The 20,241-nt window shown below is 39.5% G+C and overlaps 1 protein-coding gene across 1 annotated transcript in view; it reads right to left on the bottom strand.

The window, feature by feature from the left end:
• Window positions 1-9,207: 9,207 nt before the first annotated feature.
• The window catches only part of LOC147514309 (CBL-interacting serine/threonine-protein kinase 9-like), a 78,816-nt gene continuing 67,782 nt past the window's right edge, over window positions 9,208-20,241 (bottom strand). The window contains exons 4-9 of the mRNA XM_086594365.1: window positions 11,274-11,327; window positions 11,051-11,176; window positions 10,873-10,962; window positions 10,184-10,291; window positions 9,437-9,726; window positions 9,208-9,347 (exon numbers count right to left, since the gene is read on the bottom strand). Coding sequence (XP_086450491.1) covers window positions 9,577-9,726; window positions 10,184-10,291; window positions 10,873-10,962; window positions 11,051-11,104 — 402 coding nt within the window. The 5' untranslated portion in view covers window positions 11,105-11,176; window positions 11,274-11,327 and the 3' untranslated portion in view covers window positions 9,208-9,347; window positions 9,437-9,576. The remainder of the gene's footprint in view (window positions 9,348-9,436; window positions 9,727-10,183; window positions 10,292-10,872; window positions 10,963-11,050; window positions 11,177-11,273; window positions 11,328-20,241) is intronic.

Here is a 20,241-nt window from a genome sequence, read left to right on the forward strand (position 1 = left end):
CGACCATTTCCTATTCGTGATGAGTGAGACTTACACCAAATAATTAGAAGTTCGCGAGGTAGAGAGTAGAAAAGGGAAGAGAAGGAAGGAGTTGAAATTTTAGGTACCCATCAAGCATCGAAAACACGCTTGCTCGTGTTACAAAATACATTTATACTCCGCTCGCACAAAGAGTTTTCGTGGACTAAGGTTCCGCTTGCAACCACACACTTCAAAGAACTTTGGAGATCATAAGATAGAAGATGGCCCTGCTACCAAAATGGCGTGCCCTCTATAGAAACAAGATCGAAAGTACGCCAAACTAAACATCTAGTCGCTGTAAAACAGGATTCGGAAGAGTCCGCTCAACATCCGTGAGCGTAACTGTGGTAATGTTTTTAGGCGCTGTCCATTGACTTGAAATTCGCTGTTATCTTTTGATTAAGCAAAGAGATTGCCCCATAATGTTTCACGGTGACCAAATGAAAGGACCGCACCATCGTGTTTTCAATTTACCAGAAAGATGTGTAATCTGGAGTTGTACAGTAAAACTTTTTGGCCAATTTTAAAATCCTTACGGAAAATGTGTTTGTCGTGCACTCTTTTCATATTAGCCTTGTAGGATTTCGAGAGATCATAAGCATCACTCCGAATCTCCTCCAGCTCATTTAATTGCAGTTTTCGCTTCTCACCTGCCTCGATGATATTGTAATTGAGGCTTTTGATGGCCCAAAAGGCACGATGCTCAAGTTCAACTGGCAGATGACAAGGTTTTCCAAAAACAATGCGGTAAGGAGACATCCCTATAGGTGTCTTAAATGCTGTTCGGTATGCCCACAAGGCATCCGATAAGCGGAGAGACCAGTCCTTTCTTGATGGGTTGACAGTTTTCTCCAGAATAGACTTTATCTCTCTGTTGGAGACTTCCACTTGGCCACTCGTTTGTGGGTGGTATGGAGTAGCAACCTTGTGAGTAACTCCATATTTCTTCATTAAAAACCCAAAAATTTTGTTACAAAAATGTGTACCCCCATCACTGATGATAGCTTTGGGAACACCAAAACGAGAGAAAATGTTTTCTTTTACAAATCTCACGGCGTCTTATGGTCATTCGAGCGACATGCGAAGTGCCTCAATCCATTTGGACACATAGTCTACAAATCTACTAAAATGTATAGAAAACCTTGAGAAATAGGGAAGGGTCCCATAAAATCAATGCCCCAAACATCAAAAAATTTCACAATCAATATAGGATTTAGGGGCATCATATTTCGCTTTGGTAATTCGACCTAAGTGTTGACAACGAATGCAAGCTACGCAATGTTCGCGGTGCATCGCGAAAAAGGGTAGGGCCAAGAAAACCACATTGTAACACCTTTGGCAAAGCAGCTTTTCCACCGAAATGACCTCCGCAAGATTGTTCATGGCAAAAGGATAATACGCCGGGTGTGTTCCCAGTCGGAATGCAAATATGAATGAGTTGGTCGAACAATACTTAAAGAGGTAGGGTTCATCCCGAAATAATATTTTACAATGGATAAGAACTTTTTATGATCAGGTCGCGGACCAAAAGGAGGGACTTCCTCAAGAATTCAGGTAGTTAACGATATCCGCATTCCATGGAGATGAGAAAATAGAGTACAAGTATTCGTCTGGGAAGGAGTCACTGATAGCTTCAGAATCACTATAGATGTCACCAACCAGTTTGATAAATGGTCGGCTACGACATTTTCGGTTCCTTTCTTGTCTTTGATTTCCAGGGTGAATTCTTGTAAGAGAAGGATCCAAAAGAATAATCGTTTTTTTCGTCCTTTTTCGCGAGTAAGTACCGAAATGCGGCATGGTCAGTATATACTATGGTCGATGTTCCAACTAGGTAGGGGCGAAACTTATCCAAAGCATAGACAACAGCTAAGAACTCTTTCTCAGTTGTGGTATAATTACGTTGAGCGTCGTTAAGAGTTTTACTAGCGTAATAAATGACAACGGGTTTGTCGTCGCGTCGTTGGCCTAGCACGGCACCAATAGCAAAGTCGCTAGCGTCACACATCAGTTCGAATGGTTGAGACCAATCGTGGGGGTTGAATAATAGGAGCGTAGTCGAGCGGTTTTAGTGTATCAAAAGCTTGTTTTGCAATTGAAATTGAAGTCGAATCTTGCATCCTTAAGCGGAGATTGGTTAAAAAATCGAAAGCAACTTTAGAGAAATCTGAATGAATCTCCTCAGTAAAACCAGCGTGGCCTAAAAAGGCACCGGATATCCCGAATCGCGTGCGGGAAGGGTAGCGAAGAAATTTTAACAATTTTAGCTTTGTCTTTTGAAACAATATGACCTAGAACAAGTCCTTTGGTAACCATGAAATGACACTTCTCCCAATTGAGTACCAGATTTTTCCTCCTCGCAACGCCAAGCTAAGACTTTGGAAAGGTTGGATAAACAAATAAGTTAAAGGAATTTTTAAGTAAATGGAAAAGTCATGCATGAAGACTTCCATATAACGTTCCACCATATCACTAAAATGTGAAGCATGCAGCGTTGGAAAGTGCCCGGGCATTACAAAGACCAAAAGGCATTCCGTCAGATGCAAAGGTTCCAAAGGGACACGTGAAAGTTGTCTTTTCTTGATCGGGGATCGATGACAATTTGGAAGTATCCGAATAGCCATCAAGAAAACAGTAGTAAGCATGACCGCTAAACGTTCTAGCATCCGGTCAATGAATGGGAGAGGAAAATGATCTTTACGGGTTTAAGCATTAAGTTTATGCGATAGGCAATGCAAATTCTCCATTTCAAAGGAATGCGAAAGTGGAGATGCATTCACCATTTTCATTTTGCACAACTTGAATGCCGGACTTTTTGGGAACAACGTGGACAGGACTAACCCAGTCACTATCTGAGATAGGGTATATGATACCCGCATCAAGTAAACGTAGAACTTCCTCTCTCACTACTTCCTTCATAGCGGGATTAAGGCGGCGTTGTGGTTCTCGTGATGTCTTTGTGCCGTCATCAAGATGTATACGATGCGTGCATATGCTAGGGTCTATTCCCTTGATATCATCTAAGGACCATCCGATAGCGGAGCGGTGTTCACGAATGACATGAATCAAACGTGTCTCTTCGTCTGTGGTCAAGTGAGCAGAAATTATTATAGGGTGACTACCATCGGAATCGAGATGTACGTACTTCAAATCAGGGGGTAGAGGTTTTAAATCCGGAGTTGGAGGATTGGGGATCAAGGATTCGTGAGGGATCATCTCTTCAATGGAAAAGAGCGAATCCGGTCCTTCTGAATTAGTTTGCACTGAAGCATTAGGGTCAAATAGTGGTACTGCTGACTCTAATAATGCATGGACATCCCTTATGTACGAGTCATCGTCAAACTCGGATTATCAAAAGAAAGAAATTGGTGTATCTCGTGCGGGGAAAAGAGTTTGCGAAAATAATCATGCTCCAGACTATCAACCAAGCTAATCTCGCCTCCATTATAGGATCGGAAACTGTTTTATTAATTTGAACACGTTGAGTTCGACGAAAGGTTCCCCGAAAAGACAATGTCATTGAACCGTCCCCGACAATTTATAAGAGCGTTGGCGGTTGCAAAGAAAGGGCGTCCCAAGATGATAGGGATGGAGTCACGGGCTACTTCAGATCTAGAATGACAAAATCAACCGGATAGTAAAAATCTTGGACCTTTACTATAACGTTCTCTACTATGCCTTTTGGGTACTTGATGGAGCGATCCGCGAAGTTGCAGAGTCATATTGGTAGGTTTCAATTCATGAAGACCTAACTGCTTAAATAAGTAGTAGGGAAGTAGGTTAACACCGCACCTAGGTCTAAAAGCGAAGTGATGGCCCGATACTTGTCGCCAACGTGCATGGTACGGTTGGTCGACACAGGTCTCTGTACTTTACCACACCATTGGTAGTGGTAATCGAGGGAAACCGCGATGAGGAACGCTTTGTTGAGGTACATTAAATGCGTCGTTTGGTGGTGCACATGTCCTTCAAAAACTTGGCATGCTTGGGCAAATGCTTTAGCGCATCTAGGAAAGGTAAGTTTATGGTCAAATTTTGAAGGTGTCACGGATCTCATCAAAATGTTAGTCATGTTTGTTCTTTACCAAACGGGCGGGAACGGAGCTTTTGACGGAATCGCGTACAAGGATCAATGGTATCTTTCCTAGGGACGTAGGTGTAGATTTTGATGGTACAACTTCGGCCCCGCTATAGGTTTCGAGGTATGAGTTGGAAGGACGTTAGTCGCGGGCTTCCGCCGATTCCTCGCCCGCATAATGATATTATTGTCGATGGTTCGGCCCGGAACGAAGAGTGGTAATGGCATTTACCTCACCCTCGGCTTGGATTACTAGGTCCCGTGCATTGTTGAGTTCAAAGGCGCGGTTTTTTGTTAGGGGTTTGAACTTGGCCGCTGGGGAACCGCACTTTGACTTTTATCCCCGAGCTAACAAATTTGAAGAGACCGGCTGGATAGAAGCTAGGATTTGATTCTGTTGATTCATGTATGTCGGAAAGTTTCACGCCGCTTTATCGGCCGTGGATTGTACTAAAGGAGCAAAGCAGGAACTAGTTCTCGGTTATTATTCACGGGGTTGATTTTGGTAGCCATATCCTTGGTTAGCGGGAACAAGGTTCGCGGTTGTTTTGGTATCCCATATTTACGTTGTTGGGAAAATTACTTTGCCCTTGCTGAAATTGTGGAGGATTTCCTTGACGATAGGAATTGTAGTTCATGGGTGGTCGTGACAGAACGTTGTTGCCACACCGAAGTAGCTTGTTGTTGGACAGGGGGTGCCCAAGCTAAATTCGGATGTTGTCGCCAAGGTGCGTTAGGGATGTTGAAAGCACAAACCTCTTCAGCAGGTTGGGGAGGACACTCGTATACCAAAGGACAATAAGAATCGGCGTGCTCAGGACTTAAGCAAAGAGGGCATGGGGAAGCGTTGGCCCATGACCGTTTTGGGTTTTGTTCATTTACTTGTACCGAAAGAGCATCGACCTTTTTGTTTAAGGACTCGATTAGAGTTTTTAATTCCGGATCGGGTTTGACCTCGAACATAGACGTAACTTTGGTAGGAGTGTCTTTAGAAGATCTAGAAGAATCAGTGTTTCCCCAATGGGTGCTTGCCATTGAGGCCTGTTTCTCAAGAAAAGTGTATGCTTCAAGATGGCGCCCTTGTCCATGAAACAACCGCCGTTCATGATATCTAATGTTTCCTTTTGATGGTCGAGAGACCATTAAAGAATGAACGGACTAATACGCGGTCGAAGTTGATGATGGGGACATTCGAGAAGTAGATCGATAAATCGCCTCCACGCAAAAAGGATTCACGGGGTACCGGGCGAAAGAATTGAATCTTTTGAAGCATTTCTGTAGTTTTCTTAGAGTATAGAACTTTATCATGAATGCTTGAACAAGTTTGGCCCATGTGTCAATGGATTGGCGGCGCTTGTCCGGGCGAGCCAAACCGAAGCTTTATCGACTAAGGTGAAGGGAAACAACCTAAAAGCAAGACTTGTTCGTTAGTAACGGTTGGATGGCGAAAAGTGGTGACTATTTGTTGCATCCGGCGAAGATGATTATGCGGTTTTTCATGGTCTAAACCATGGTAAACAGGTAACATACCGAAAATGTTTGGCGGAATACGAAAATCACCTACAATCGCGATCGAGTTTAATGCAGAAGCGTGTCCTTCTGTAAAGGCGAAGATAGAAATCGAAAAGGGTTTTCGATCGCGAGATTTTCTTCACCATAATTAAAGGAGATAATGGAAACGGAGATGTTTGTGAGGTTGATTTACTGGAGGAGGAACTATGCCTAGGAGATAACATAAACAGTTGTTTCTTGTATTTTCGACGATGATATGTAAGTTCTAATTCCTTATGTTTACCGGACCCGTAGTCTCAACAAAAATGAATTTTAATTTGGTGCTCATAAGGAACGAATAATGACTGGAGTTTTTTTAGAAGTTAGGAAGGAGGAAGTTGAAGCCGCCTTCCCGGAAATTTGCTAACTTCGGCGGGGAAGCTAGGATAACGTGTGAATATTCCAGCCTTGTTACCCGAGAGAATTGAGGGGAGGTTGTTCGTGCTAGCACGTTCCTTAATTAGGCAACCTCAATTTTTTTCAAGTTTCCTAGGCACTGATGGAATAGGATGATGATTTATGATGGTGTATTATGCGAGGTGTTATTAAGATGATTTAGATGAACTTTTTAATTACTATGATTTTTTTTAATTTTTAATTTTTTTAATTTTTTTTTTAATTTTTTTTTTTATTTTAATTTACGTGATTAGTGTATTATGGAGACTTGATTACGAAATATGCAATTAAAAACGATAGATGCCAAAATAGAAACTAACTAACATATACTAGTTTACGCAGAAAGTCTACCCATGCAAATCTATATTACCTATACGTGCAACTATGTGTAAGTTATACATGAGTTAGGGGAATGTCAAGAACGAACTCATGCAATTGAATACCGTGTATGTGAATTGATGTAACATACACATACAAAAATATTCTAAGCAAGTGGTTTGGTGCTACGCATATATCAAAATATATTCGAATCATATTAATTGTGTTACGTGAATATGTGATGACGAACCACCTTTACATGCACAGAGTTCTCATTCCAACATACAAATATACGAGGTAAAACAGGTTATAGCAAATAATATCCTCGACAAAGTTTGAGGAGTTTAAGAGTTTGAAACCCCAAGGCCCCGCGATTCCTCGATAGCGATCGACTACTCCCAAGCTTATGCTTACTAGAAAAAACAGGACCAAAGAGCCCAAAAAGAGTAATCGAAAAGGAAAGTGGCTCAGACTGAAAACCGAGTGTTGATACTCCGGGTTAGTTTCAGCGTGCTTACTAATTCAGTCTCGTCCGAGACTCTTTTGTCCGCGTTTAGTACTTCAAATTCCCTACGGAGTACTTTAGACCGTGCTAATGAAAATAAACAAAACTTGGCTCCACGGTTATTTGTTAGTAGAAAAATTTACGGTAAAGAGTTAGTATTGTAAATGTAAATGAAAATTAAAAAGATGATGAGGTAAGGGAGGGTTTTTATGGATGTATTCCAGTTATTACGTTAAGTCAAGAGTCCTTCGGCGCGCGGCATTTGATAAAACTCATATTTACACACGTTTATCGGCTTTCGCCATTTATTTCTTAAGTCCGAGGTCCATGATCCAAAGTCCGAGGTCCACGATCCAAGTCCAAGTCCAAAGTCCAACGTCCAGTGATAGTCGCGACGTTTTAGTCAAGTTACCTTACTCACGGGGATTGGTAGGATAGGTCGAGTAAAGGGATCGTCCAAACCTTAGGGCTCGGATAGGTTCACAACCGGAATTACAACTTTAAGTGAGTAGGATTTTAGGTTTCTTTTTAGTTGGTTTTAATTAAATTAACGGTAATGTAAATTACTACGGTGATTAAATATAGGTAAACAAAATGTAGAGAAACGGGGGAGAGAGTTAATCATGCTCATGCAAGAATCATTTTTCAACAGTTTTTATTACCAAATCACTACATCTCTAGTTAGTTCCTCGTTTCGAGACGACGCCGAGTATTGATCCCTAGTGCATGCCCACATCTCTAGGTCGCGATTTCACTAGCATAAGGAGTTTTAATAATACCGCATCTCCGGTATATTATCTCCGCTCTGGCACAAGTTCACATCACCGGACGAATTGGAGAGTCGACGACACCAGTAGAAGTCGTCGGCGCGAGACATTTTGGGCTTCATAGACCGCTCGAGCATCAAAGATCTAACTTTGTACGATCTCACCATTTTGGGACGGATGTTAATTCTATGCCTAATTCCTAAGTAGTGATTCTAGAATATTAACGAAGTCAATCCGATTTTCACACGAAGCAAAGATAACCCTCCCCCGAGGGGGATTAGCTCATCATCATAGCAGAATAATAAAACTTGTTTGTATACATTAAGTAAATAAATGCAGGGACGATGTAAATTAAACAAGAAAAGAAATGATCATTATTAAGGGTAAAATAACTTCTATCGTATTAAGTGCTTTGAAAATAAAATGGCGGAAGGTAAGTCTTCAAGAAAAACTAAACGTAGCTAAAGCATTAATATCTTTGAAGACCTCATAATGAAGCGCGAACCCTTCATATTTATAGGCATCATAGGATGACCATCCGTGAATGATTTTAATTTGCTTTTGGCGGTAGAGTTGGTTTATTTGTTCAAAACTTTGAGAATCAAAGTTTTGTTTTGATATGTTTATCTTTTCGTCTTTTAGCTGTTTAAAGTTTCGTCAGTTAGCTAATTTCAATTCAAACCACCTGGTTTGAATTGTTACGTGTCTTCTTTCTTGCCAGGTGGTATCAATTTGAAACCATCATTTGCCACCTGCCTATCTTTGACTCATCATGCCTTCGGGGCCCCAGAGTGTGTCCACTTAGTGTGTCCAATCGGCGCGAAATTGGCGTTTTACTACTTTTGTCCTTGCACGAGTTAAATCGCCGCCGGTCTCTATGGCGGCTTCACTAGCCAACGCCGGCACCTAGATTTATCCGATTTGAGCTTCCGAAGTTTCCTCGCCTTCAGTATGTGGGCCCGCCTTGTAATGGTTTTATTCTTTTGGAAACTTCAAATCTAATCGCTTTGTTGGGCTTTTACGGGGATTGGCGGGAATTCCAATATTCCCGTATTCTTGTACTTGGCAGCTTCACTAGCCAACGTCGGCACCTAGATTTATCCGATTTGAGCATCGGAAGTTTCCTGCTTCTTTATATGTGGGCCCGTTACGCTCGACCGGTTACGTTCTTTTGGGAACTTCGGCTCTAGTCAGGCTTTGTTGGGCTTCACGGGGATTGAGTGTGAATTCCCAATATTCCCGTATTCTTGTACTTGGCAACTTCACTAGCCAACGTCGGCACCTAGATTTATCCGATTTGTGCATCGGAAATTTGCTGCTTCTTCATATGTGGGCCCGTTCCGCACTGGTTCTGTTCTTTTGGAAACTTCGGCTTCACGGGGTCGAGTGGGAAACTCCAAATGTTCCCGTATTCCTGTACTTTGATGCATGTTTTATCACTATCTTCATTTTAATTGCGGAAACCTGCAAAAGTACGAAAATATAATTATTACATGATTATTAAACACATAATCGACCAAAATGTTATGTCCCTCGGGGTTTAATATTACAGTTTTAGGTGCTTATCAGGAGCATCGCCACTATTATCTGTAGTTACAAATCTTATATCAACACCAGAAATCGGTGGAGAAACTGAACCCTCGATATACAATCCCGATCGACCAGAAAAGGGCAAAATCTTTTCTTGACAACCATCAATTGTAACTGAAACCTAGAAAAGAAAAGGTAGTAAATACCATGTTATAGCAACAGCCCATAGATAAGAACATAGTTCATATTGCTCAAGGAATCATTTTGTACCTCTGTGGCGACAGAAAGATGGCCCTTTCTTCCAGTCTTGTCACCTTTCAACTTCATCTGCAATATGGTTGGCATATTGCCAAGTTAATCAAATAATTTTGCTAAAAATGCTTAATCATATAACTTGTGAAGCGTCCTTATCAATATACCATATTAAGATGCAGCGTTTTACCTTTGTAATTATTCTTGTGCACATTAAAACCAAGAGGTTTGGCAGCTTCCTCTATTTTAGACATTATTTCATTTGGTGTATACCGAGAAGTAAAACGTGTTTCTCGGCTGACGAGACCCTATAGTTGGAAGGTGCAAACAAACGATTACAAAGGAGCATTCATTAGTCAGTCCGAAAAATGAAATTTTTAGGAGATAAGTCCTTTCCCCACTCACCCTAATTTGCAAGTTTCATAATAAAATAAGAGACCTTACAGTTGCAGGTCACAAAGATACAAATCAAAGGGAAAGTATTTGTTTCTCTATTCTGTTAGAATAAAGGGGAGGTAGTAAGCAAGACAGACCTGTTACATCAAGTTCCTAGAAGCAAATAATGTTGAACTGAACAACAATTTCAAATCACATGAAGTAATTTAGGGTATCAATGGCTTCTTAGATTAACCACAAGTACTGACAAGTTTGGTCAGCAAAAGGCAAGGTATACTAACTAGAAATCAGGTTCAACACTCCAACGTTGCAACTAGAAATGAATAAATTCACATAACAGGGAATCTTTTGTAACCTAATGATAAATACCTCTTGTTTCTCAAATAAGCTTCCAAGATTGAAGCATTGTGATCTAGATATAAACTCAAATGCATTCATTGATACGGGTTTTTCTTTCATTTCTGTTACAAGATATTCCTGCAAAATGGAGTGCCACATTAAAATTAAAGATCCCAATAACAAGTTCACTCTTCAATCATTTTTAAAGGTTCCGTCTTCGAAAAGAAAGGACGAGATACATTATAAGTCTTTCTTTTTTCACCAGCACAAACTCAATAAATTGCAAAGGGAAACAGTCATGCTGCTGGTTGTTTTGAATAGTGGCTGGTGAACAGAATCATACTCTTACAGTTACAATAACACCATTGAGCACGAGAAATAAAAAAAAAACAAAGCATAAGGGCTCAATTCATCAGAAATTAGCGATCATACCATTGAGTCGTTAAATACAGCAACAACATCATCTAGGCTTACGTCTTCTCCTTGTTCAAAGTCTGGTGGTCTATACCCTTTCTTAAACCATTCATTTTCTAGTATGTCAGGGATTGTAATTCTCTGGGGAACATAAAAAGGTGTAACATTATAGAAAAGCCAAGCACATCAAATCTACGATGCTGATTTCAGTACAAAACGAGCTCAAAGATTGGGCTTGTGGTCAGAAGTTTAACTATAAAACCACTAGCGTGGAAGAAGCTTTATCGAGAGTGGAGACAACTTACAGTAAGAGGATTGGGGTCAAGGATGCGCTTAATTAGGTTCTTTGCGCTAGACGAAAACCATGAAGGACACGTAAAATCAGCCTTGTTAATCTGCAGTTTCAGTGAACTAGATCATGCATCACTTCTCTGATCAAATATTAACATTGAGATGGGAAGGAAATCATATTTAAGTAGTCACCTTTCTGTACAGAGATATTAGATTTGACTCGTCAAAAGGCAAGTAGCGAGCCATAAGAACAAAAAGAATCACTCCACAGGACCATATATCCGCTGTTCTTCAATCATAACCTTAATCATTAAGAACCTAATATAAGAAAAACACCTAGGAAAAATACAAAATGTCATAAGATGCAATAGTGAAAACCAATTCATGATTAAACAGCATAGAACCAGAAAAATACCTCTGGAGCAACATAATTTGGTGTCCCACAAGCAGTGTGAAGTAGGCCATCTGCCTACAGTAAATTAAAGAGGTTTGCTCTTAGTTTATCATTATCTACCAATAAATTGAAAATTGAAAAGCTTTTTCTAATAGGGCACCTTTGAATGTGATGTGATAATGTGAGCAGTGATAAAAACACTCTTTATACACATTTATTGATTTCAGTTACTTATTTTCTTAAGTCCGAGGTCCACAGTCCAAAGTCCGAAGTCCAAAGACCCAAGTCCAAAATCCAAAGTCCAACGTCCGTGATAGTCGACGCTTTTAGTCAAGTTACCTTTACTCACGGGGTTTTGGTAGAATAGGTCGAGTAAGGGATCGATCCCAAAACCTTACTTCTGGATAGGTTCACAACCGAATCACAACTTTTGGTGAGTAGGATTTTTAGGTTTCTTTTTAGTTGGTTTTAATTAAATTAACGGTAATGCAAATAATGTAAATTACTACGGCGATTATATGTAGGTAAACAAAAATAGAGAAACAGGGAGAGAGTTAGTCATACTCATGCGAGAATCATTTTTCAACAGTTTATATTACCACATCACTACATCTCTAATTCGTCTCATTTTCGGAGACGACGTCGAGTATTGATCTCTAGTGCATGCCCACATCTCTAGGTCGCATTTCACTAGCATAAGGAGTTTCAATAATATCTCATCTCTGGTATATTATTTCAACTCCTGGCTCGATTTCACATCAGCTGGACGAATTGGAGAGCTATCTGACACCAGAGAGTCGCGCGCGAGACTGTTCTGGAGCATCAGCAGTCCAACTTTGTACAGTCTCAGTCATTTTGGGACTGGATGTCAAATCTAAGCCTAATTCCTAAGTAGTGACTCTAGAATATTAAAAAGTCAATCCGATTTTTACACGAAGCAAAGATAACCCTCCCGAGGGGATTAGCTCATGGTCATAGAAGGAATAATAAAACTTGCTGTATACATTAAGTAAATAAATGCAGGACAAGAATTAAACTAGAAAAGAAATGACTGTTATTAAGGGTAAAATAACTTACAAGATTTAAGCCTTTGGAATGAAAATGACAGAATGTAAGTACTGAAGAAATAAACTAACTAGGCGGAAGCTAAAGCATGAAAATGCTGAAGGAAAAATAATGAAGGCTACCCCCTCATATATATAGGCGGAAGACCCTTCACGTGAAATCCTAACAATTAATCAGGTTTGTTTGTTACCTAATTGAAAAGTTCAAAACTTTGAGAATCAAAGTTTTGTTTTAACCGTATTAAATTTTGTCCTTTAGCTTATAAGGTTTTGTCTTTATATGTTTTATTTTCGCCTTTTTAGCCCAATTCAATTCAAACATTGAATTGGTACGTGTCTTTCCTCTTGCAAGGTGGCACCAAATTGAACTCATCACTTGCCACCTGCCTATGCTGACTCGTCATGCCTTTGGGACCGCAGAGTGGGTCCACTTAGTATGTCCAGTGGAGGTGTCGATTTTGGCATTTTTACGACTTTCTGTCCTTGCGCAGAGTTCGTCGCCCGGGTCTGACACTTCCTCTTGGGGCTACAATTAATTATATCCCTGGCAGCGGCGCCATTGACACTGCCTTTCTTTTTTGTGTGTTAGATGTGGTATGGTCGTTGAACAAAAGAGAAGCGTATCAAAACCTAATTATCCCTCAATAAGTAAAGGATGAGTAGGGTATCGTTCCACTTTTAAGTGTATGTTTATATGAAGGACAGGACTGGAAAGGGGGTTTGAGGGATTAAAAACTATAATTGTAGAGATTTTAGATTATAATGCTAAACTAAACTAAACTAACTAAACTTATACTAAAGCTAAGAATTGGAAATAGGGAGAGAATATGAGAGAGATAGATTCAAGAGATTCAAATCCACCAATGCTTTTGATTCAATGACCTTTTGCTTCATGTTGTTCTCCAAGTAGACTTCAATCGGGCAATCGAGCGAGTGCCGATGCCCTCTTGGATGAAACATCGTTAACAAATAACTCTACTCAAGGTTGTTCCTATGTTCATGTTACTAGTATCTTCTTTCCTTTTATGTGAGCTTGGGCAGCTATTCAATGAATCACCATCTAAGGCAAACACAAGGAATACTTCCCTTACTCTAAAACACTACACAATTAGAAGAAAAGTAGAGAATAATAGTATAATATTCAATTACAATAAATAAAACTATATTCTAGCATTATATTCAATTGCAATAAATAAAAGTATGTTACTAGCAAATATTCAATTGCAATAAATAAAACCCTAAACTAGCATGATATTCAATTGTAATAAATAAAAACCTTAATCTATACTTCCATCCCCTGGTGTGGGCAATGGAACTAATAACTAAAAACATAAAGAACTAACTTGATTGAAGAACACCATAAACCAGAAGAATCATTAAACCTTAAGCATTGGCTTCATCTCCTCCCTTGAAGGAGAAGATTAGCCTTCCATAAAGAAGGAAGAACACGAAGAACGAGAAGAAGAAGAGTTGAAGAATATAAGACTAGAAAGACTAATTTAATAAGACTCAGCTAGTTAAAACCGATCTTTTATTATTAATCTCTCTCTGCCTCAAGTTCTGGAGACAAGAATATAAGTGAATTGGCCAATTACATGAGGCACTTAGGTCTTCTATTTATAAGGGTTACAATGAGTTCTAGAAGCATTCCAAACCGTCATTTGTTTCCTAATACAAATAGGTTTCCTTCAGAGTCCGACTTCGTCTTCAAAACTGAGAAGGAATTGGCTACAGTGTCGATTCATACGTCTGGATGCATTATCCATGTGTCCCAGACTTAATCAATGCGTCTGGACGCTCGATCTATGCATCCCAGACGCAATCAATGCGTCTGGACGCTCGATCCATGCGTCCCAGACGCATAAGTCGATTTTCTCTCTTCTGCTCTATCCTTCTATCCTCTTTTGCGGGCTTTGGTCCAAGCAACGAATCCTTTGGCCTTGGGCTTCCAAATAGACTTTAAAATAGGTCCAAGTCGCATATTTAATAGCTCCAATTGCTTGGCCTTCTCCATGATTGTCCACGGACCTCCCATGTGATCATTAATGCTCCGAATTGCTTCGTTTTACCCCATTTTCTCTAATATTCTACAAAACTCTCTTTTTCACCTGTAGAATCTTAAAACACAACTTATAAACACTATTAGTCCACTAAGATGGCTAAACAAGAGGCATAATCGAGGGTTAAATAGCACTTTTTGAGCACTTATCACAACTCCCAACTAGCCTTTTGCTAGTCTCTTAGCAAATAAGATAAAAAATAGATAAGTGATCAAAATCATATCCTAATAACAAAAATAAAATCCTAACTCACTTTCGCAGGCATCGCGATTGCATTTACCATATGCAACAAGGCTTTAAACCTTTAAGTTCCCCAAAAAGGACGAGTTATAGTCTCGTGATGGTTTTCAGGTGATATACCCACAAAATCAATCAATAACATGTTCAAGAATGATAATATTTTTCAGAGAGAGAAGTTCCTTACCCACTTAGTGCTTACTCCAATAGACAGTCTCCATTGCTAACTACATTGTTGCAAAGACTCATAGATTATGATGGGAGATAGTAAAAATTGACAAAATTCTCAATCAAGGCTTATGTGTGTACTTAGTCAATCTCCTATACTCTCCTATCCAAGAAACGGAATCCCTAGTTTACCATAGGTAGATAATCTCGACTTTCAATCCTCACAGATCATACTCTCAGAAAAGAATCTCTCAGAAGATGGTCTACTATTTTACCTCATGTATGTGGGTAAAAGAATAATGCATACGAACATCCCACATACTACCTTGAAAACAGATTTCCGAAAGAAAAGTCGCCTCATGGAAAGAATGTCAATCACATATGAAGTGTCGGGTCCTTCACTTTAGCATCCTCTCACCTATTCTAGACTTAGGTACCATCTTGTAGTGATAAGTCATGGGTTGTAACTTGGCTTGGGTATTGGTTTATAAAGGAAAGGTAAAAAGGATTCTAAGGTTGTTTCAAAAAACACTAAGGGTTTTTGCTTCTTTCTTTGGAAGATTTCTTCAAATTACGTATTGCAGAAAATTCTTCCTTTGTCTTAGCTTTTCCATCCATTCTTTCGCTTTTTTTTTTTTTTTTTTTTTTTTTTTTTTAAAAGCTCAGTGGTATATCCTTGATTAGTACTGGATATGCTTGTTTTCCACTAGCTTTTTTTTCACTTTGAACAGAATGATGGACTTCATTGTATCTCTCTGATATTTCCTTGTAATCTTCCTTTTATGGTATTTCTTCCTCCTTGTGCCCCTCGTATTCTCAGAAACATATGGGTATGGCTGATAAAGATTTTGGCTATACTCCTTGTCTGGAGTTGGGTGATGGGTAAAGGGTTTTATGAAAGAAAATGGCTTATTGTAAGGCTCAAAAGGGTTTAACATGATGGTCCTACTAGGTGGGATAAAGGCTGAATGGGTTTACTACTTGACTTATCGAGATGATACTGCTTTTGAATAGACTACAAGACCTAATGGCTATCTCCCCAGTTGATGTCACTTCGTGATTAACCAAATCAACGAATAATGAGACTATATTACAATGACATAAAGAACTGAAAGATGTTGAGTCACTAAGACTCGGATTTTTCGTAAGAACTCTCCAAAGAATGGGTATAAAGCTCAAGTCTCAAGGGCTAAGTCTAAAAATTCTACTTCCAGTTTACTAGGGGTTTAAATCTCTCTTCTAGCAAAAGTACACAAAACTGACCAAGTATTATGGTGGTGCCTTGATAAAGAATTCTATCAATAAGAACTATGTCCGAGCATAATAAATAGTCTAAGCGGTAATGAAATCAATAATATCAACTATCTATCAAACTCAACACTAAGCAGTATAGAATATATATCCCAGACTCATCATTAAAATTCATTTTTTCTCATGCTACTGATATAGAAACCAAAATATATTTGTTTTTGAAAACTAATTTTCAAAATTCATTTATCAAGTACACCCTCCCCCTACTTATGCATGCATTGACCTCAATGTATAAAGAAGTAAATGAAATGAATGAGAAAAAGGCAGGATATTACCATTGATGCCGAAATTTTAGGTCTTTTTACGTCAGATCCCTAAGATGTAATGTGAGTCTTTTAAAGTCAGATTCTCAAGACTTTATATCATGCATTATCAATTTGGAGTGAGGAGATTAGATTTTCTCACCCAAATCTGATGAATGTTTGGAGGGCGAGGAGGTCTCACCTTGTGGGTCATCAAAAATACTCCTTGATATGCTGGAAAGATTGTTGGTGAAGTTGCTTCTCTACCTTGAACTATTTCAGGTCCGATGATTGTGTGATAGGCCTTGTGGTTCCCCGCGTGTAGGTTGACGAAAAATCTCTCTTTCTAACGTAACAATAGTATCCGATGTGCCCTTTACCACCACGATGATGATAATGGATGTCTGGCTGACTATGCTCAGGGTGGGCAGTAGACTGGTTCACATACTTCTCTTGTTCAGACAATGATGGTGTAGAAGAAGCTTCAACAGTGCAATTCTCCTTATCAATATGGTCCACTTTCTGCTTTAGAAGGTTCATTTCAGTTTCTAGATTCTGTTGTTTTTCCAAAACTTCTTTAAGCTGATTCTCTAGTAACTGATTTTTCTGGGCAGAAGTCTGTTGTTCATCCTGAAATGTAGAGTTCATTTTCTCAAGGTATGATAGTCTCTCTGCCAATTTTCCATTCTGCTCACTTAAATCCTGAATTTTCTGCAGAGATTCTAAGAACATGGCTAGTAACGCCTCTGTGGTGTGGTTCTCAGGTTCATCATTCTTTTTTGTAGATTGAGCACTTTCAATTGTATCTTCGAATGGGACTAATTCTTGTATCATGCTATCAAGGAAGTACACCTCTCCACCTTCGGCTTCATCACAATCCTTATGCAACAGGTGAAAGATATTTATGTCCATGGACATCTTACCAAAGTTGATCTTCATTTCACCACCGACAATTTATCAAAGCTTTTCGCGGTAATGAGGAAAGGTCGGCCTAGAATAATTGGAATTTTATCAAAGGCTTCCTGGGTGTCTATCACAATGAAATCCACTGGATAGTAGAAATCGGCTACTTGAACAAGAACATCCTCAACTATGCCTCTGGGAATCTTGGTAGAACGGTCAGCTAACTTTAATTTGACTTTTGTAGGCTTTAGGTTCTCCAGGCCCAACGCTTGGTACACATGATATGGCAAGAGATTAACACTAGCACCAAGGTCTAAAAGAGCATTACCCGTGAATTTTTCTCCTATCCTACATGATATTGTAGGTCTTCCTGGATCTTTGAGCTTGACTGGAGCTTGCTGATGGATAATAGATGTTGTTTGTCCAGCTAGAATCGCTTTGGAACATGAGTACTTCTCTTTATGTTGCATGCATCCTTCAAGAATTTGGCATATGATGGCAACTGCTTGATCGCTTTGAGAAAGGGGATATTGATGTTATCTTTCTCAAATGCCTCCTTCATCTCTAAAAATTGCTTGTCCTTTTTTTGCTTTGAGCAAAAAATATAGGAAAAAGGTGCCTTCGGTACAAACACATCGACGTATGTGCCTTTTCTTTCTCTTGGCATTGTTGCATATCTTGTCTTGGTCATCTTGACAAATGGGAGTGGAAAGGATTTCCCCTTCCTTTTGAACTTTATTTGAAATCTTGACCGATTGCTTTCTGTAGAATGTCATCATGAGAAGGTAAGTCAACCTTGTTGTCTATCTTCAATCGATCGAGAGTAGTAACCGAGAGCTAACATGATCATGGAGGTGATAAATACTAGAAGTTGTCCCAATGTGGCATACATCTTCACTCTTCAATATTGGTTCCAATAAGCTAGGTTGAGTGGCTTGTGTCTTTACTGAGACAAAGCGAAGGTGAGTTTGTCGACCTTAGCCTCTAGAGACTCCATTCTAGAACATTGACTTGCCCGAGATTGCCGGAGATTGAAATGAGATCTGCGCAATAAGCTCTAGAACACTTTCAAACTTCTAATTTTTCTGTGATAGCAAAGTAATTGCATTCTCCGTGGGTTGGCGGTGCGCATAATTTCTCCTAGGATAAGGCACTAACTCTCCACTTGTATTGGAATTTTGTTGAGAGTATAATTGTTGTTGAGGACCAACTGTGAAACTTGACTTGTCCGTGGAATATAACTTTGATCTTGAGAACCTAGGGGTCCAAAGATTCTCATCACCAATAATTACCTTGAAAGTTATTACCACTTGGTTGGGCCTCTCGAAATGAGTTTATATTGTACTCTCCAATTGATGCATGTTGATAGTAACCGGACATTCTAGAGTTGCATGGGAAGTGTCCAACAGCAGACTTCGCAGCGATTGGCTAGCTTGCATGACCGGGAGAGATTTATCTTGAGACTTGTTGAACTTGGAGGGATTCATAGAGAACCCATTAAATTTCTTACTCGAGTTTCAATCTTTGGTGGCCAGTGGCCAATGTAGACTTCAGTTCTTGATCTGATTGTTCATGTGCTTGGTAACCAAATTGCTTTGGCTCCCCCTCCATGCTAGTGACATCCTCGTTGTTAGTAGTCCACTGTTGTGTTTCTTTAGCTAAATTCTCGAGAAAGTTGTAAGCTTCCTCTCCATCCATCGATGTAAACTTGCCTTTGTGCATTGACTGTATCATTTGCTTGTTCATCATCGAGAGTGCTCGATAGAAAAAATGAGCCAGTGTGCTCTTGTCATATCCATGATGTGGACATGAGACTAGCAGATTATTGAATTTCTCCCAGCTTTGATGATATTCTTCACCACCTTCCTTTTTGAAATTGCCGATGGCTGGCTGCGCGATGGCATCCGCTCTACAAAGGGTAGAACTTGTTCATAAACTTTGTTCTCAACTTCTCCCAATTGTCTATTGAATTGATCGGTACCGCGGTTAACCATTCAAATGCTTTACCTTCTAGTGAGGCGGAAAAAAGAATCAACTTGATACTCTCATCTTTGATATTCGGTTCTTGAAAGTTCTCGAGGATCGATAGAAATTTGTTCTTGTGAACATATGGTCAACATTATGCAAACCATTGAACTTCTAAGCATAGAGATTACTTGATGCTCTAAGTTCAAACCGGTTAGCTTCGTCTCTCGAAAAACAATACTTCCAAGTGGGTCTCGATGATTGGCTTAATAGAAATCGCCAATTTCTTCCTCTGTTGTGGCTTGCGTGGGTGGGATAGCTTCCGGGGATTATTGGTGTCCAAAACACCTCCATCATCATTCGCTTAGGCCATTATATCAATCTGCTAGTATTCTTACTATCGCGAAGATGATGAAAACTATCCTATTATGCTTGAATGCAAATAAACTAATATGCAACTATTCTAAATTATACTAATATGCAAAACTACTTTCCTTCAACTTGGTTGGGCTTTGCAGCTAGTATCTATCTCGGTTGTCTAAAAAGTCGCCTCTTCTAGGGTTATGGTGAATCACTTGGATTGCTTAAGTACCATGGCCCACGACGATAGTCCGTTTGTCAAGATTCGACAAGAAACACTAGAGTTTGATATTTTGTGTCTTTGGCTTACAACTTCAATTGTTGAAAAGGTCCTAAATGCAATTATACTAGAAAGCAATAAAACTAAACTATGATGCAACTATACTAAGAAAGCAATAAAAGAATGAAGATTCGACTAACCGGATGGTAGATCTTGTCTTGAGATGTCCTTCAAGCTTCTTTCTTTCTTAAAAGGATGGATGATGCGGCTAAAATTACCTCAAGATCCAAAATTCTAATCTTGAAAGAAAACCTTAAACATAAACAACTTAAAACGGCAGCGGCGCCATTGACACTTCCTCTTGGGGCTACAATTAATTATATCCCCGGCAACGGCGCCATTGACACTGCCTTTCTTGGTGCTACAATTAATTATATCCCCGGCAGCAGCGCCATTTGA

The sequence above is a fragment of the Coptis chinensis genome, chromosome 2 (genome assembly GCF_015680905.1).
Source record: "Coptis chinensis isolate HL-2020 chromosome 2, ASM1568090v1, whole genome shotgun sequence".
Taxonomy (NCBI): domain Eukaryota; kingdom Viridiplantae; phylum Streptophyta; class Magnoliopsida; order Ranunculales; family Ranunculaceae; genus Coptis; species Coptis chinensis.